The sequence below is a fragment of the Euprymna scolopes genome, chromosome 2, assembly GCF_053919585.1.
Source record: "Euprymna scolopes isolate OS-2025 chromosome 2, ASM5391958v1, whole genome shotgun sequence".
Lineage (NCBI taxonomy): Eukaryota > Metazoa > Mollusca > Cephalopoda > Sepiida > Sepiolidae > Euprymna > Euprymna scolopes.
In genome coordinates this window covers 71,282,112-71,300,897 of record NC_136483.1, presented here as the reverse complement: position 1 = coordinate 71,300,897, position 18,786 = coordinate 71,282,112, and the positions used below count along the sequence as shown (strand labels likewise).

Genomic DNA, 18,786 nt, shown 5'->3' with positions numbered 1-18,786 from the left:
TTGTGAATAATTAAAAAAAAAAAGAAAAAATGTTTGTGACTTTTCGAAATTTTGAAAAGAAATTATGAAATATTTAAACTGTTGAAACAGTTTATTTCTGGCTTTAAATTGCTTAAACGATCATGCACACAAAGAAAATTTATAGAAGAAAGTGCAATGCAGAAATGTAACAGATAAACACAAACTGAAATTAAGAAAAAGATACATCGATTTCTATTAATCAAAGTGAATCTGTACCGTTCATTCCACCGATATACAAGGACGTGCAGAGAAGGGGTGCTAGCGGTGTCCAAGCACCTGCCCCTTTTACTCCTGTATTAAAAGTGTCCTTTTCAGAAGAATGTATTATAAGCCTCTGCCCCACCGAGACACCGTTTTATTTTTTACTTAGGCACCTGCCCTTAAAAAGTTTTCTGCAAGTTACTGCCGATATATATATATATATATATATATATATATATATATATATATATATCTTAATTGGCTTCAGTTTATTTGTTACACTTGTGCATTGTATTGCCTTCTACAAATTTCCTTTATACAACTATATACAACTATACAACTATTTAAAAATAAAAGATTTACGTCATGCAAGGGGAAGGCTGCGCTGAAGATATCCTCTTCAAGAAGTCGTTCAATGCCAATCTCAGCTTTTTTTTTCTTGCCGTAAGTAGTCGTGGACAGAATCTCCCAAACCATTCGGCTTCTTTGGTTGTTGGTGAAGAAATTCTCTTTATCATGGCCACCCAAAAACCTTGACAATAAATATACTATGGTTAATAAAATACAAAGCAAATAGATAAAAAAAAATAAAATAAAACAAGAAACAAAGAGGTCTTCAGCATTAATAGAAGATTCAAACAAAGAATCATATTTTCTCAATATTTTTTTTATATATATGGGGCATAATGTACACTTTTAGTTTTTACATAGTATCAAATATATATGGAACAAGAACTTCAAATTTGAAATTTGGAAATCATTTTTATCGCATATTTTTAGTTTCTTCAGTGTCCAAAGCAACTGTAAATAAAATTAACAATAAAGAAATATAAATAGGAGCTACAGTTTTCCATTCAAGACTAAATACAATTATCACATGATGATATTGGAAAATGAAAAATACAAAAACAGTACTACATTATGTATGTATATATCAGACCCCCCCCCAAAAAAAAAACCCAAACAAACATCAATAATAATATAATTGGAAAATCTTAAAATTATATGAACCGGCCCATAAGGCATAATGGTAAGAATGTTCGCTAATGGGCTGGGAGGCTGAGGTCCAATCCTTAGTTCAATCATACCAAAATCTTAAATGATACTTGATGCCTTTTTGCCAAACACTCAGCATAAAAGGATCAAAGGCTTATGGAGTAATTCTTGGAATAGTGGCGTCCTTCTGTACACCTCAGTGTAGCAGCTAATGAAAAGGAAGCCTTCGGGTTGTCTTTGACTATAATCAACCACTTACTTTAACTTACCTTATAATATAAGTACTGTAAATTATGTTTAAAAGAAAAATACGAAATTAGAAGTTTAAAAATAGATCATTAATAAAAAAAATTTGTAGCTAAATGCAGATATGTACATAAATATTTGCCTTGTTAATCAGGTTCAAATTAAAAGTGAAAAACAATGATTAAAAATTTTTTTTTTTTTTACGCAGTGATCACCACTTATCAAGGCCCGGAAGCCACTCAGGGATAATAAATAAATTTAATAAATTAAATATAATATAGTAAATAAACAAAGAAATAAATAAAAAGACATCCATATATTCACTCTAACTTGTGATATAATTTCTAAAATAAAGATAAATATTCATCTGTAATATTTCACATTGAAAACAAAAGTGAATTATGACAGACGTTTGTTCTTAATATTATTAACTAGCAGGACCCGTGGAAATTCCATAAAATGAAAAATATATTGAATTAACAAATATGTTTTGATAAAGCTGGTATTTTTCTGGATAGCACAAAAAAAAAATAGTTTTTTTGACAAACCCCCCAATAACATGCAGCAAATAGGAGTTTATTAACATTTCTATGAAAATAGTGTCCATTGTATTTTAAATATAAAACTGACCCAAAATGAGATAAATTAATAAGTACTAATAAATACCTAGAAAGTAATATTGTGCTACATAGTTCAATACAAATAATATCACATTATAAGAGATAATATTTAATTTACTCTTTCAGTTCAGCATCTCTTGGCAAACAATGTTCCTTTTTTGCTCTATTTCTTTTAAATGTTCCCTTTTTTATGTAATATTTCACTGAAAAATTGCAGCACGTCAAAATTACTACAAGTTTCTTTCTTACACCATGACAAAATGATCATATTATAATAATATAAAAAAAACGAGGCTAGATCAAAGGGAGGTAACTCATTTCCTGTTCAGTCTTGCCGGATTATTCTTTTTAAAGCTAAATTTCACGAATTTGGCCTTTTTTTTTTTTTTTTAAAGCAGTTTGACCTTCAAAGATTACATTTGGCCTTTTTCAAAGCATATGGACTCACTAAGGAACAGTCAGAATATTATATAGATAATTCAGCTTAAATCGAAATCACATATTTACAGTTTCATATCATACTGGCAAAAGCATGATTGCATACAATAATGTCATGCCACATAATTTGACAAAATACAGTTAGAATTCGTTTTTCAACTCAGTTCCAATTTACATCGAAATGTCTAAAAATGTAACAAAGTCGATAAATTTCTGATAGCAATTAACATTAAACTGCAGTAAAATGTTCAGATATAGACCACAGATCAGGGTTCATTTTTATATGCAAGCACGAATAATCCTGCTGTTTATATTTAATGGAAATCGTTCCATACAAAGCATGAAGCCACTTGATGTAATGAGCTAAAAAAAGTATTTTACTTCATAGTTATGCATTGGAAATGGAAGCTTCTCGCAGATAAGTTACGAAAATGCGATTTTGATTTCTTTTTGTTATTAGATGCGAATGTTAATATTAATTATTATATATATATTTCACGTTTTTATCTAACTTGTATTTTTTTTTCTTTTATTGTGTTTTTTTTTTTTTACTTAATGTAACATATATACTGGTTCAAGAATGTACTCATTTTTTCTCGCATATTGATTTAAAATATAGCATATAGCAATATAGCATATAGCAATATAGCATATAGCAATATAGCATATAGCAATATAGCATATAGCAATATAGCATTTTCCTAAACAAATCTTCAGAGTCCATAACTGACCGAACACCGCGTTACTACGGCTTTTCTTTTTAATTCCTGTTGAACGCAGAGTTGTATCAAGCTTTAATAGTTATTAGGTTGAGAAGAAAGTTCTTGCTGAATTTTTAATTCTGATTTCAAATGATGTATTTTCAAATAAGTTTTACTTATAATACCTTTGCTTCATATATCATCTTAAATGGCGTTTTTCACTTTATCTAATCGTTTAAATTACAATTAAAGCAATCATGTCTTCTTTTCAGAACGTTAAATGCAAGATGGAAAAAAAGCAAATTCGCACAATTTTCTTATTTCAATTCAAGCTAGGCCGAAAAGCTGTTGAAACAGCTCTCGATATCAAGGAAACGTTTGGCTCAGAAATCACTACTGACTGTTTGGTCTGCAACCGGTCTTATCCATTATAGTTTTTTGAATGCAGGTGAAACCGTTGTGACGGAAAAGTACTGCAAACAAATGGATGAAACGCATCATAAATTTTGACAATCACACCCAGCATTAGTCAACAGAAAAGGCTCAATTTTCCATGGCAATATTGCTAAACCGATCTTGCAGAAGTTGAACAAATTGGGCTAGTAAACTACCTCATCCGCCATACTCACCAGACCTCGTATCTGCCGACTATCACTTTTTCAAGCATCTCAACAACTTTCTGCATGAGAAATGCTTTAAAAACTTAAGCAATATCCAAAAAAACGCCTTCAGTAAGTTCATTGCCACCAGAACACAAAACTGTTGCATTACTGGCATAAGTACACTTGTTTTGCGTTGACAAAAGTGTATTGATTCTGATGGTACTTATTTCGATCAATAAATGTTTGTTTGAGCTGAAGTATGTCTTTCTGAATTTAAAAGTTACAAACTGCAAGAACTTTCTTGTCAACCTGATATGTATTGAAGATGGAAGCTTCTCGCAGAGAGAGGAGAACCTATCGTCATTCTTTCCCATGAAAATGTCAATTGAATTTATATAAAGTACTTCAATGCAAAAAGCTAGATAACAGTAACTGTTTGCTAGATTCTGACCCACAAAAAGCAATTCTTCTCCTTTTGTCAGAAGCATCGCTCATGGAATGTGAGGACTGAATGACAAAATAAGGGAAGTGAGAATTACAAGGTTGTCAAAAGTAAGCGCAAGGTCAACTTTCTATTCTCCTCAATTTGATGAATCCACTGAATCTGGAAAAGATAGAATCAATCGTAATATATTCCTTTTTTTCTTGCATGTTAGAATAAAATGTTGACTTGACTAAACCATTTCCTTGATACAGTTCTCATTTTTATTGTATAATCTTGAACGATAAAATTGTCGACCCAGAAAAGACAACATAATTCCATTTCCGTTTGATGAAAACCAGTCTTCTTTTTTTGTTGCAGACCATCTACTAGTTGGCCAGCTCTATACAAATCCCAAAAGCAATAAGAGTCTTCTATCATGTCTGAAAGTGACACAAGGTTCAACAAGCGAGATTGGAGATGTGCCGATGTACAACTCATCTTCTCTCCTGATCTGAGTTATGAAAACAGGACCATTGCCAGCGCCCTAAAAATGCATTGCTGGATTACCACAAATAACAGTGATGTGCCCCGGGTAATGAAAACGAAGTTTCTGGTCACGGTTATGGTCTTTGGTGTGGTTTCAAGTGAGGGCCACATCATGGCACCTCACATCTTTGAAGTCAGTTTGAAAGTCAACACCAAAGTGTACCTAGATGTGCTGAAGAGTGCGGTGATCCCCTGGTGTAATCAGGTGGCTGCTGGTAGACCCTGAGTGTGGCAGCAGAACTCAGTGCCGGCCCACAAGTCCAAAGAAACCCAGGCTTGGCTTCAGAAGGAGTGCTACGACTCTACCCTTCTCTCACTGGCTCCACTCTTCCCTCTACCTGAACCTGCTGGTCTATTTCGTTTGGTCATACGTCAAGAACATCACTAACATGACCTCCCACAGCACTAAAGCCAGCTTGATCGCCGCCATCTGCCGAGTATTCGCCAAGCTCTTGCTAGCACTTGTGGAATGAGCATGCTCCCAGTTCTGGACCTGTTTCGAGGCGGTGATCGAGGCTGAAGGCGGCTACATTGAATAGATGTCAATTCTACAACGTAATCAAGTTTACTGAATTGATTTTTTCAATAAAAGTTTTTAAGATAAAGCTGTAGTGTTGCTTTCTTTAGGGCGACAATTTTATCATTCCACTCTGTATTAGAATTAAAATAAAATGCCGGTGCTTGTGGAAAAGGTATGCTCCTTGTTCCGGAGGCTGAAGGCGGCTATATTGAATAGATGTTAGCTCTACTACATAATCAAGTTACCTGAATGGCTTTTTTCAATAAAAGTTTTAAAATAAAGCTGTAGTGTGGTTTATTTATTTATTGTTCCACCTTGTAATTTGTGATCACTCTTGTAATTTGTGATCATTCTTGGAATTTGTGATCATTCTTGGAATTTGTGATCATTCTTGGAATTTGTGATCATTTTTGGAGTTTGTGATCATTCTTGGAATTTGTGATCATTCTTGTAATTTGTGATTATTCTTGGAATTTGTGATCATTCTTGGAATTTTGAAGTCGTTTCTCATGAACTCACAATATGGAGTGAATATTTTCATGCAAACATTTGTGGTTGGTATATACAACAATTAGTATCTTATCTATTATCTATTATATATCTATTGGAGTTATAATATTTATCATTTGACTGAAAAATCTATTCGTTTCATTAAGGTTTATTCTCTAGTGGCTTTTAGCTTCGATAAGTGGTGACTCATTAGTAAGTACGGATGATCACTTCGATAAAAAAAAATGACGTGATTCTCACTTGCTGATTTTGCTGGCTTTAAATGCACATGTGTAGTAATCTTTTGGTTTATTTGGCACTTGCTGTTCCATTATATTTGGAATCTTCAGTATTCGCAGCACATCGGCTGACCAGTTGTAATTTGGAGAGACTTGAACCTGAAGAAAAAAAATAATTAAACGATATATAAAAAAAAAACAATGAATATTCAGTGCATCAATAAGTAAGCGATTAAAAAATATCGCTTTCCTTTGGTTTAAAAGAACAAATGAAACCATAATACTTGACTTTTGTCTTTAAACTTTGATTCTGTGGCATGGCATTTTGATGACGATAGCATCTTTGTATTTAGCCAAAAAAACTACACCAACATTTAATATGAATTGGGTTGTAAAAGTTCTGTTTTAGTGAAGGAAGAAAATTAAGAATGCATATACGAACATGCATATAAAAATGGAAATAAATTAAACATTGAGAAATAGAAGGGTCACCAGGTAGCAAGTGCTTCCTAAAACAAAAACAGTTTTGTAAATGAGAATTGAGAAAAACGAAATTTTATAACAAAACACTTTCATGCAAGAGATAAGAATATAAAAGTTACTTTCGGTCATTTATATAAACATGTGTTTAATGAAGAAAGTTGGATTAGTAGTTACAAGTCAAAATGCTGCTATGCGAGTCAATGAGTTCTTTTTCTTTCTTGATTTGCCTCTCTCGGCCCAAAAGAGCACGATAGAGTGTTGTAACGCAACGTTTTGGGTGCTTTCAGGTATGGCCGGTTGGTGAAATGTAGAGAAAACTAATTTTATTAACACGTTTTTATAGTTTCAAATTTTGCATGAGCTTATCATTTAGATGTGCTAGTTTTTAGGGACTTGGAACGATTTTCATTACTTGGAAAATATTTTGATTACACACGTTTCTGTAAAAATCTACTTGAAGAGAGCAAATCTCAACAAAATAAAGAAATAAAAGGGGGTTACAATTGCGATAATCGCAGAAAAATTAATCGATATTGGAACCAAAAAAATTGTGCTGATTTTCTAATGCAAAAAAAAAAAAACGATTCTTTTAATTGTTTGCTTTCTTTTGTTTAAAATTTTATTTTCCATCTCTGATAACAATAACAAAATGATAATGATAACTATTTATTGATTTTAAACTACCAGTCAAACTAAAATCTATAGATCACCCCCTCCCCCAAAAGTATGTTAAAATTTGTGAAAATATATGCAATATATTGCATTAGTTTTTACAGCAATCCAAAAATTAAAATAAAACACAACTCTATAGCTAAATATTTAAAGCTTTCAAAATAATCGTAATTGGGAATTTAGACCATTCACAGTAATTTCATCAAAATCAGGAAAAATATGAGAATCGTCCCATCACTAGTATAGACTAACTGGTTGGTTGGTTGTTTTTGTTTTACAGCACATCAACCCTTTTCAGGTTATTTAATGCCGAATCCAGTGATTTTGAAGAACAATATTTTAATAGAACATTTTTTTTTCAAGTCGTTTTCTATTTAACCTATAGTTGGGACCCTAACAGGTACTACCACTCCAGGTCAGAGTGGACCTGGGAGCAATAGCAATTAAAGGGTGGCTCCACACACCCCAAAGCCCGGAAGCTGGAACCTCACCCTCGGATATAGTTTAAGGTCATATTCAAGACCTTTCAGTTATGAAGCCACTAGAGAAATGGAAGTGTAGAAAAAAGGGGGGGGAAGGAGACTATTGTTTTTGATTTGGGCTTTGCAAAACATGACTTAGTTGTGCAAATAATTAAAAAGAAAAACAAAAACAGAAAGGTGTTAATGTAAGTGCATTTGTGTCAGGGAGTCATCTTCCGACAGCCTGATCAGGTTGCACCAGCATAGACTAACTGAAGCACCCATCTATGCTGTGTCTCTTAAATGTCCCTAAACTTTTCAACCAAGTTACAAAAGTCCCCCTTTCATTACGGACATGATTGGAAAATCCATACGATAAATATTTTTCCACTACGAGCAAAATGGTGTATTATTTTATCTATTTTTCACTATGGTGTTATGGAGATGTTGGCCAAAGCTCTGGTTGGATAAGCATATTTACACACATCTTAATTGAGGGTAAACAAAGAAAATGCAAGCAAAAAAAAAAAAAAAAAGGGCTGAGAATAAAGATGACCTGAAGCAATGGTTTACAACATAAATGACAATGTTATATGGAAAAGTCATTTTGTGTCGTCATGGCAAATGTGCAAACCACATTTGATGTGGAAAAGACGTATTAAATGGAGAAGAAGAAGAGGGAAAAGAAGAAGGAGGAAAAAAAAGGGGGGAGACGAAGCATAACAGAGTGCAGATGCACATATGGCAGCTGTATGCAAATGACCAAGCCGTGTGCAAGGTGACGTCATGGCGAGGAAGAAAAGAAAAAGACATAAAAAGAAAAACATGTATGCAGACCAATGATCATGTTAAAGGGAGGACAGAGATAGACATGTGACACAGGTGGCCTGAGAGCGACGGAAAAAGATGTACACTAAATATGGCTGGACCTGTAAATAAATGTTCTGTTGTTCAACGGGAAAAATGTGAGTTGAGTTATTCCTTGCTTTCTGTTTCTTGCATTCAATTTGTGGGTCCCGTATTGTAGACATGTGACGAAAACGTGACAGAAAAAGAAAAAGAGGGGAAGGAGGAGGAGGAGAAAAAGAAGAACAAGAGGAGGAGAAGGAGGGGACAAAAACTATCAAATTGAATTGTAAAGAATATCTTCAAATTTTAATTTTTTAACATAAGTATTTGTTAATTTTTTTTAAATGTATTTGTTTGGTCCTAAAGTTAGGGTTGAGTTTTTAGATTGAAAATCAATCAATGCCTCAACAAAGATCGCATCATCATCAGTATTGTTTTGCGATAAACAATCCTGCTTTATAATTGCTATGGGTTATTGATCTGTATTGAATGACAAGAACAGATGAATATAAAGTTTGCAGCATTTATATATATACATATATATATATATATATATATATATATATATATATATATATATATATATATATATATATATATATATATATACTAGCAAAAGTACCCGTCGTTGATTGGGTTCAAAAACAGCCTACAGAAAATGGACTCTGATTTATTAAAGTATGATAGGTTATGAAAAGGAAGGGTTGTAAAGAGATAGCTTCGAATTTGGGGGTATCAAAACCAAAGCAAAATATGATGAAAGTGAAAATAAAATAGATACACCCCATAATTTATTATACCATACCTGTTCACACTGAAACACTTATCACAATATTCTGTGGATCTATATTAAAAAAACCTTGTTAAACTTTGTGACATATTTCCATTCTATGAAGGTCAGGCGCGAACGAACACCCCATAATTTTATTATACTATATTTCTTCAAACTCAAACATAATTATCAAAGTATACTTACGCAGATAGATATGAAAAGTCTTTATTAAAGTTTGTGCCTATTTCCATTCTATGGAGGGCAGGCGCGAACGCAGACCCCACAATTTCATTATACCATCCCTATTTAAGTTAAAACATAGTTATCAAACTATTTTTATGTACATCTATATCAAAAACACTTGTAAACGTTTTCTTTTTAATTTTTAAATTTTTTATTTCCATACTTTGTGGACCAGGCTCATACGCAGACCCCACAATTTTAATGAATCATCATTACGCTAGATCAAACATACCCATTCCTGTGTCTTGATACATCTTCTATCATTATATGTGATCAGTTTTCTATAATAGTCAACCATATAGGAGCCTATTCGTGACCAGACACACACACAGACATTCAGCTTTATATATATATATATATATATATATATATATATATATATATATATATATATATATAGTAATTTATAAAATATATATGGCGATTAAGCTACACTGAATATTCTGCGTTTCATCCAACTATAGGATTCGTCAGGCTTATATATATATATAAGCAGAGTTACCCGGTATTGCAGTGAGGTATGAATAACAAAGCAGGAGTGTTAAAAAAATGTACAAATAACACACAATGCCACTCTTTGGCCACCCTAAAAAGAATTTATTTCACACTCTAAAAATTGATTTTTAAAGGAACAAATTAAATACCAAAATGGTTTTATTTCTTTATACTAAATACAAGTTTTTATGAATACCCTTAAATAAAAATTAAAAAAAAAAAATGGACAAAAAAATTCTTAAAGTTTTAATTCATCAAAGAGATCCCCCTTGGTCTTAATAATAATAATAATAATAATAATAATAATAATAATAATAACAATTAATAAATTTCTAGACATTAAAAGTTTTTCGTTGTTGCATTGGCTCGTAGTTTGTCTGTGTATACAGCATATATAGGATTGGAAAGGATGAAGGCAATGAACAACATTTCATTAGTAAAAGATGGCTCGACAAGTAGTTGTTAACATTGAAGACGGCCATGTTTAAGTCTACAGGGAAGCAGTCCTTTTGTAATTTCTTCTGCAAATTGGCATAACTAGTACGGCATAATCATGTTGACATACCGGTTTCCATTAGATCACCAGAGTTTGGTCAATACTAAAATGAGTGACCATTTGGGAATACCAAATGCTGTATGTGCTCTCTGCTTATTTCGGCATTGTTTCCAGTCATCATGGACTTCTTACCAGTGGAATCAAGCAGAGTAGTGGTTAGGTATTGCACAACCCTTGCTTCAAAATTCAACAAGAATCATCACTCATCACTCCAAGGTGATCATGTGGTCATTGTCATTCCGACGGACGAACATCTATCTATAATAAGAAAACAAATTAAAACCAGTCTTTATGCCAGAAAGGCTTTTTGTTTGTGTGGAGAATTTTCAAAAATGAGGCAAGTCGTAAAAGAAAAAAAAAACTTGTAGTTATTTTTTTGTTGTTTCTAGAAAAAAGTTCTAATAACTTGGTTGTTTTTACAGATGTTTCCACTTGTTTAAACGATGTTATCAGACCAGAAGAGATACCAAATTTAATGGTGGTAATTCTTTTCAAACATCGAAAGTGGATAATAGTACGAATTTATTAACAATTCAGGTGAATAAAAATTTATATGAATTTAATAAATTACGTTTTCCGGTGAAGTGCACCCTTGAAACTTTGCAGCAAATTATTGATGGTATCTTAGCTCGATTGACATTTGGTGTAGCCAACATGGCAATAAGAAGTGAGATAATGAAAGAGAGCACATTAAAGCTAGTATAGCATAATCACGTTGACGCCTCGGTTCCCATTAGATCATTGAAGTTAAGCATCGTTGAACCTGGTCAGTACGAAAATGGGTGAATATTTGGGAATACCAGAATGGATTTCTGTTTGCCATTGGTCTCAAGCAGTGCCGACTCTGGAGAGAAGTGGTTAAGGATTGTGTAGCCTTCCTTCGCAATTTAGAGTATGTCATCCAGGATGAAAGTTCATGAGCCGAAAATGACTTTAGTCATGCCGGCAAAATTCACACGCTCAAACAGACATGACACTGAAGACGGTCACTAGTATACATACACATATATACATGCACGCATACATACATACATACATACATACATACATACATACACATACACACATACATATAACACACATATATGCATACATACATACACAATGCATAATACACATACATACATATACATACACACACGCATACATACACATGTACATACATATAAATACACACACATACACAAATATATACACACATATGCATACATATACACATATGTACACATGCACATATATATATATGCATACACTTACCTACATATACATACACATACATAAATATGCATTCATACACAAACATGCACATACATACACATGCATACATATGCATACATACACACATGCATATATACACATACACACATGCATGTATGCACATACACACATGCATATATACACGTATATACATATATACATATACACATATACATACATATACACATAGATATACACATATATACATACACCTATACATGAACATACATACACCTATACATACACATATACATATAATGATGGCAGATCAATTATTACATGTTTCCAGCATTTCAGGCCTACACGCGTCACAACTTTTCCATAGCTGAGTGAGTATCTATACACAGATGATGTTACAGAGTTTTAGCTTTGTACGACAGCTAAATCTCTCTCTCTCTCTCTCTCTCTCTCTCTCTCTCTCTTTCTCTCTCTCTCTGTTCAAAATGTTGACATCCAGCAACAAGCAAGAGCAAGATAGCCAGCAACAAGTCAAACTGCAGACCAGCTTAATGCGGGTACTGGTCTCCCGCTTTATGTTTTTTTTAAATCTTTTTTTTTTAAATCTAAGATTTGCTTCTCCTAGAGGGGTTGCCTTCACCACGGCTTACGGGAGCCCTCTCCACCCCACATACACATGACATTAAACACATGTGTACATACAGATGTACGCCAACATACGTATGCATGTGCACACACATGCAACCATAATCACGTAGAGGCACACATATACGCACATACATACATATGCCTATACACACGTACACACACATATACATGTAAAATACACATGAAGAAACATTCCAAAAGTCATATATAGTAAGTGATCAGCGGCTGGACCGTTTTCGTCCCTTTTCCTTCCTGATCTTTTTCCTCCTTCCTTTTTTTGTTTTCTTTTGTTTTGTTTTTTTAATAAAATGTTTGTTTTAGACTCACACTTATGCAGTGCATGATAATGATGATGATGTTGACAAATTCACACATAATTTCCCAAATAACTCAACGTACGAATCAAAGAAAAACAACAATTAATATATATATATATATATATATATATATATATATATATATATATATATATATATATATATATATATATATATATATATATATATATACTAGCAAAAGTACCCGTCGTTAGCTGGGTTAAAAAACAGCCTACAGAAAATTTATGAAAGTATGATAGGTTATGAAAAGGGAGGGTCGTAAATTTGGGTTGAATTTGGGGGTATCAAAACCAAAGCAAAATATGATGAAAGTAAAAATGAAATAGATACACCCCATAATTTATTATACCATACCTGTTCACACTGAAATATTTATCATAATATTCTGTGGATTAAAAAACCTTGTTAAACTTTGTGACATATTTCCATTTTATAGAGGTCAGGTGCGAACGAACACACCATACTTTTATTATACCATATTTCTTCAAACTCAAACATAATTATCAAAGTATATTTACGCAGATAGATAAGAAAAGTCTTTATTAAAGTTTGTACCTATTTCCATTCTATGGAGGCCAGGCACGAACGCAGACCTCACAATTTTAATGGACCACCGTTCTGCCAGATCAAACATACCCATTCCTGAGTCTCGATATATCTTCTATCATTATATGTAATCAGTTTTTTTAAATAGTCAACCATATAGGAGCCTATTCGTGACCAGACACACACACACACACACACACACACACACACACACACACACACACACACACACACACACACACACACACACAGCTTTATATATATATATATATATATATATATATATATATATATATATATATATATAAAGAAAAGTGTTAGAATGTAGAAAAATGGAAATTTGCTGGTGTTGAGAAGGGAAGACATGTAATATAGTACACACATTTACACACATGTTAACATGTAGGAACCCAACACGTTGTAGACTCCGTCGTAAAGGAAACACGAAATAACTCGACTCAATTTTTTCCGTTGAAACGATATTTATTTCCGATACTTTCCCGGATAAAATGTGATTGTGATCATCGGTCTGCACACACACGTTCTTCTTTTTATAATCTTTTTCCTTGCTGTGACGCCACTTCGCACACAGCTCAGTCATTTGCATACAGCTGCCATACGTGCGTCCGCATTCTGTTACAGACAGAGTGATTTTCTATTTATTTATTACTAGCAGGACCCGTATACCCACGTTTCCCGGCGGAATTATGACCCCCCACCCTAACACCACATGTAAAAAAAAAAAAGACAATTAAACTACGGTTGTTAATTTTTCCGGCGATTATCATTGAGTACAGGCTTAATTTTCATATTGAAAAAGAAAATTAAGGTAGCATTTTAATGACTATAATAGTCGGGGATCAAACAAAAAAGTCAAGTAGGGAAAACAAAGAGTATGTGCGTAAATATATAAACATTCATTTTACACGTTATTATAGTTATATTTTGTGTGCATGTGTAGATTGGTTATGTTTAAACCAACGCATTTCATATATATTTATATACTGAACAGTTTAACTTCCAAATAATCGCGTATTATTTATTACGATTAGTTCCGAAAACAAAAGAAAAATTACGACATTCTATGAAAAGAAATATGTAAAATAAAATTACGGAATTTTATTGAAAAAAATATGTTGTGGAAATAAAATAGTTGTCCAAAAATCAGTTCGTTTTATTTGTTTAAAAAAACTTCCGTATTTTTTTGTTTCGGCATAAAAATATAAAGAATGCAAATATTTGGGAGCTAACCTCTTCAATTTTGTTCAGAATATTTATTAAAAGAAATAAGTTGCTGGCAAAAAAGTAAGTTTGTTTTATTTCGTTCAATGAACTTTGATTTTTTTTTTCATAATTAAAAAAAAAAGCAAATATTTGGCAGCTAACCTCTATAATTTAGTACAGAGTTAATAACATGTAATTATAGTTAGATTTTGTATGCTTGTGTAGATATGTAATCTTTTAAAACGACCCATTCCATATATATGTATATAATGAAGAGTTTGGCTTCCAAATTAGCGCATGTTTTAATATGATTTTTACGAAAAAAAAATAAATAAATAACGGAATTTTATTAAAAGAAATACGAAAAACACCCGTCTAGCTGAATCCACTGTGAAAATTTTTACCCACTCTTTATCTGTGCCTAAATCAAAACGTAGATTCCATGAACAAAGCTTCTTTCTTAGAACTGCACGCCTGTGGAACTCTGTTCCGTCTGCCTGCTTCCCACCTGACTACAACCTGGATGTCTTCAAGTCCAACGTTAACAAATTCCTAATGAACCGCCCCCTCAAGTAAACACCTCATTAAATCTCCACACTAACGTACTGTACTTGCAATAACCCTTATCCCTGAGTGGTTTCCTGGCCTTGATAAGTGGTGACCACCGTGTAAAAAAAAAAAATGAATAAGAAATGACAGAAATTTATTAAAAGAAATATATTGCGGAAATAAAACAGTTTGTCAAAATTAAGTTAAAAAATACGGAAGTTTATTGACCGAAATAGTCAATAAACTTCCGTATTTTTTGTTTCGGCACAAGGGAAAAAACGCAAATATTTGGGAGCTAACCTCTTAAATTTAATCTAGAGTATTTATTAAAAGAAATAAGTTGTGGAAATATAATTGTTGGCAAGATATATGTTTGTTTTATTTTGTTCAGTAAACTTCTATTGTTTTTTTTTTCGGCATAATAAAAAATGAAAAAAAAAAAACCCGCAAATATTTGGGAGTCAAACTCTTCAATATATAAGTATTTATGAAATGCGTGGGTTTTAATCTTTAAAAAAATCTTAATATTAAAGAGGCAAATATTAGGAGATGAACTCTTCAATGTATAAATGTATATAAAATGGTAGCATGGGCTGTGTAAGTTGTTTTGAAGAAGACGACGGCGTTGTTGTTGTGGACGACGACAATGAAGGAGATTCTTAGAGTGGATAGCGTGTTTTAAACTTTCTAAAAGAATACGGGTTATTTAACTTTCGTTCAATGATTTGCTCTCTTTTAATTTTCGATCTTAGATATACATTACCTATACATTAAGTGAACTTAACTCCAGGCGTAATAATATGTCTCTTAGTGACGCCACATTTTAATGTTAGTAACCGTTCGTTTATGAAGCGAATAACTTGGTTCCGGAATATGAGAATTTACATAGCTCAGCCAATCAGAATAGATAGGCTTTGATGAGGGAGTCTGTTATTTATGACTCGGAAATTGGAAAGATTATATTATGTATATGTATCTATGAGTCAGTTATGGTCGGTGTAATCACAGAATCTATGGAACGTGTAGAATTCGTTTCGGTGACAACTGGGAGTAGTTGTGGAACTAAATATTTAGAGAGAAAAATAGGGACTCCTTCCTCTAAGGATGTTGCGATTGTGATGGTGGTGCTCGTAGGATGAAATGTAGCATTTTATTATCACGACTGAATGTGTATAAAATGGTGTTCGAAAGCTACATAAGATAGTAGCTATAAGGCTAGTTGTATTGAATTTGTATGTGGCATCTGTTGTTGCAAACCTATGGTACTTTGGTCCAGAGGGGAATTTCTGCAGTCATTTTATTATATATGGAGATTTTTTCTTTAATAGTAACTCTTCCTTGTTTAGTCAAGACTTCTACATGGTTATCTAATGTGTGTAAACGTGTTCTATAATATATTTAAAAGAAAACCCTATATTTTATTTAGAATTAAAAAATAAAGATATTAAAAAAAACATGCAAGAATTTTCATAGAATATTTGGTTCTTTTTTAGAATTCAACATAATTTTTTAAAAAATACAGAAAAATCTTTATAATATATGTACCCGGCACAGAACCAAAATATCATATTCCAAAATATCATGTTAACTGATCAAGTAGATTTTTTTTATAAAGAAAATAAATTTTAAACAATTAATGTGAAATGGCTTTTCTCGCAAATTAAATTATTTTGGACTTATCTGCTCTTGTTTCTTCAAGACGGTGACGTGAGAGAGTCCGTTTTTGCTTCCTAATAAAATTTGATAAAAATAAAACTACTTGATCAATTTACGTGAGTTTTAGAATATGACATCTTCGTTCAGTGACGGGTACATAAATCATAATACTTTTTATGTATTTTCTGTATTTTTAAAAATTTAATTGGGTTGACTTCCTAATAAGTACCAAAGATTTTAATATTACTTTGGAAACTTATTTGATGTGGAATTATTATTTTAAATATTTTGTAAAAAAAAAAAAGAAAAATAATAATTAAAACTTGTAAAACAAAACGAAATATAAGAACCTCACCTGCAATGGTGCCGGTAAACATAAATCCTCCGCATAAAAGCATAAAACGTCCCATGGTGCATGTAGTTTTATATAGTGAATAATTTTTTCGCTTTCAACCACTTCCTAAATAAGAGAATAAAGAATTGTCATTTATGCTTCGAATAATCAATCAAGCTTGATTTTCCTCTAATATGTAAAAACCGTTATATATATATATATATATATATATATATATATATATATATATATATATATATATATATATATATATATATATGGTATTTTAATTCTTCGTCCGGATATTCAGGACTGAAAATTCTGAAAGCGCGTAAGAAAAAACCAATTATCATCCCTGTTTTTATTTTATTATTATGGTGTGAATAGAAATGTATGTAATCATTTTTGTGTGTAGTTTTGCGGTGAACCCTCTTAGTGGAGTATTAGCTTGCCTTTTCTTAGAATTCATAGAATCTGGTCCTTTCAAATTCAGATTACCTCCAAACACAGAGTATTTTAGATACATTGACGACATTCTAATTTTTCTTCCTGAAAACACACGCATAAATATCATTAGAGACAAATTAGACTCAGTCGAACCTTCCATAAATTTTACCTATGAAACAGAAAACAATAACTCATTACCTTTTCTAGACACACTTATTATAAAATCCAATAATAAATTATCCTTCAAAGTTCACCGTAAAACTGCACACAAAAATGATTACATACATTTATATATATATATATATATATATATATATATATATATATATATATATATATATATATATATATATATATATATATATATATATATATATAGGGGAGACTAAAACTTGTTGCTGTGGTTTCAGATGATTTGAAATGACAGCAACGGGAGACTTGATTCCAAATATTTCTCCTATGTTATATCTCCCCTCTTTTGGAAGTAGGGTACTATTATGAATATCTCCAGTATCAACTAATCCTTACCACACTGTGAAATTTACTTTCTGTATGAAAACCGAACTCTGTTCATGGAAGTTCCATTTCGTTTTGATAGACAATGGTGATCTTCATTTTGAAGAAAAGCTTTGTTTTTGAATAAATTCTTTCATAATAAGTGATCATTTTAACGGTGTGCACATAGTTTTTTCTCAACCTAATACTTGACCCATAACAAAGGTTCATACATTTATTGATAATATTAGAGTGCAAGTAATCACAATTAATTTTGATTGGATTTGAATTCAGCTATCTGATTGCGTCGGCCACAATGATCAAGCATGCCCCCTCCTATCCCTGATTAAAAAGGTTAATGATGCTTACCTCCTCTTGATCAAGTCCAGCTTTGGTTAAGTTCATTAGGAATTTCCTTCTGAAGTAATTTTCTCTTTGTATTTGTGCAGAATTCGCTTTTGTCTTTTTTTCTATATAAACCAACACAAAATCTGTAAATAATAATAAAAAAAAGATGTTGGCAAGTTAAAAAGAAAAATGTAAAGAAATGAATAAAAGTAATAAATAAAGGTGGTGTTCATTTTTATTTATTTATTTATTATAATAAATACATCTGAATAACTTATAGCTTCAACAATGCAAAAAAAAATATTTTTCTGAATTTTTCGGATGACGATTGATAATTTGTATTATTTGAATTATTCGGACTACTTGGAACCAACACGTTGTATGCTCAGTCGCAAAGGAGACAAAGAATAGA

General features: G+C 32.0%; 1 protein-coding gene across 4 annotated transcripts in view; it reads right to left on the bottom strand.

The window, feature by feature from the left end:
* LOC145292167 (anoctamin-7-like) overlaps window positions 1-18,786 on the bottom strand; it is a 284,614-nt gene that overhangs the window by 61,624 nt on the left and 204,204 nt on the right. For all 4 annotated transcript variants that reach the window (XM_080138379.1, XM_080138368.1, XM_080138400.1 and 1 more), the window contains 4 exons: window positions 18,396-18,517; window positions 17,106-17,210; window positions 6,066-6,202; window positions 586-754 (listed from right to left, as the gene is read on the bottom strand). In XM_080138379.1, the coding sequence (XP_079994505.1) occupies window positions 586-754; window positions 6,066-6,202; window positions 17,106-17,210; window positions 18,396-18,517 (533 nt within the window). The remainder of the gene's footprint in view (window positions 1-585; window positions 755-6,065; window positions 6,203-17,105; window positions 17,211-18,395; window positions 18,518-18,786) is intronic.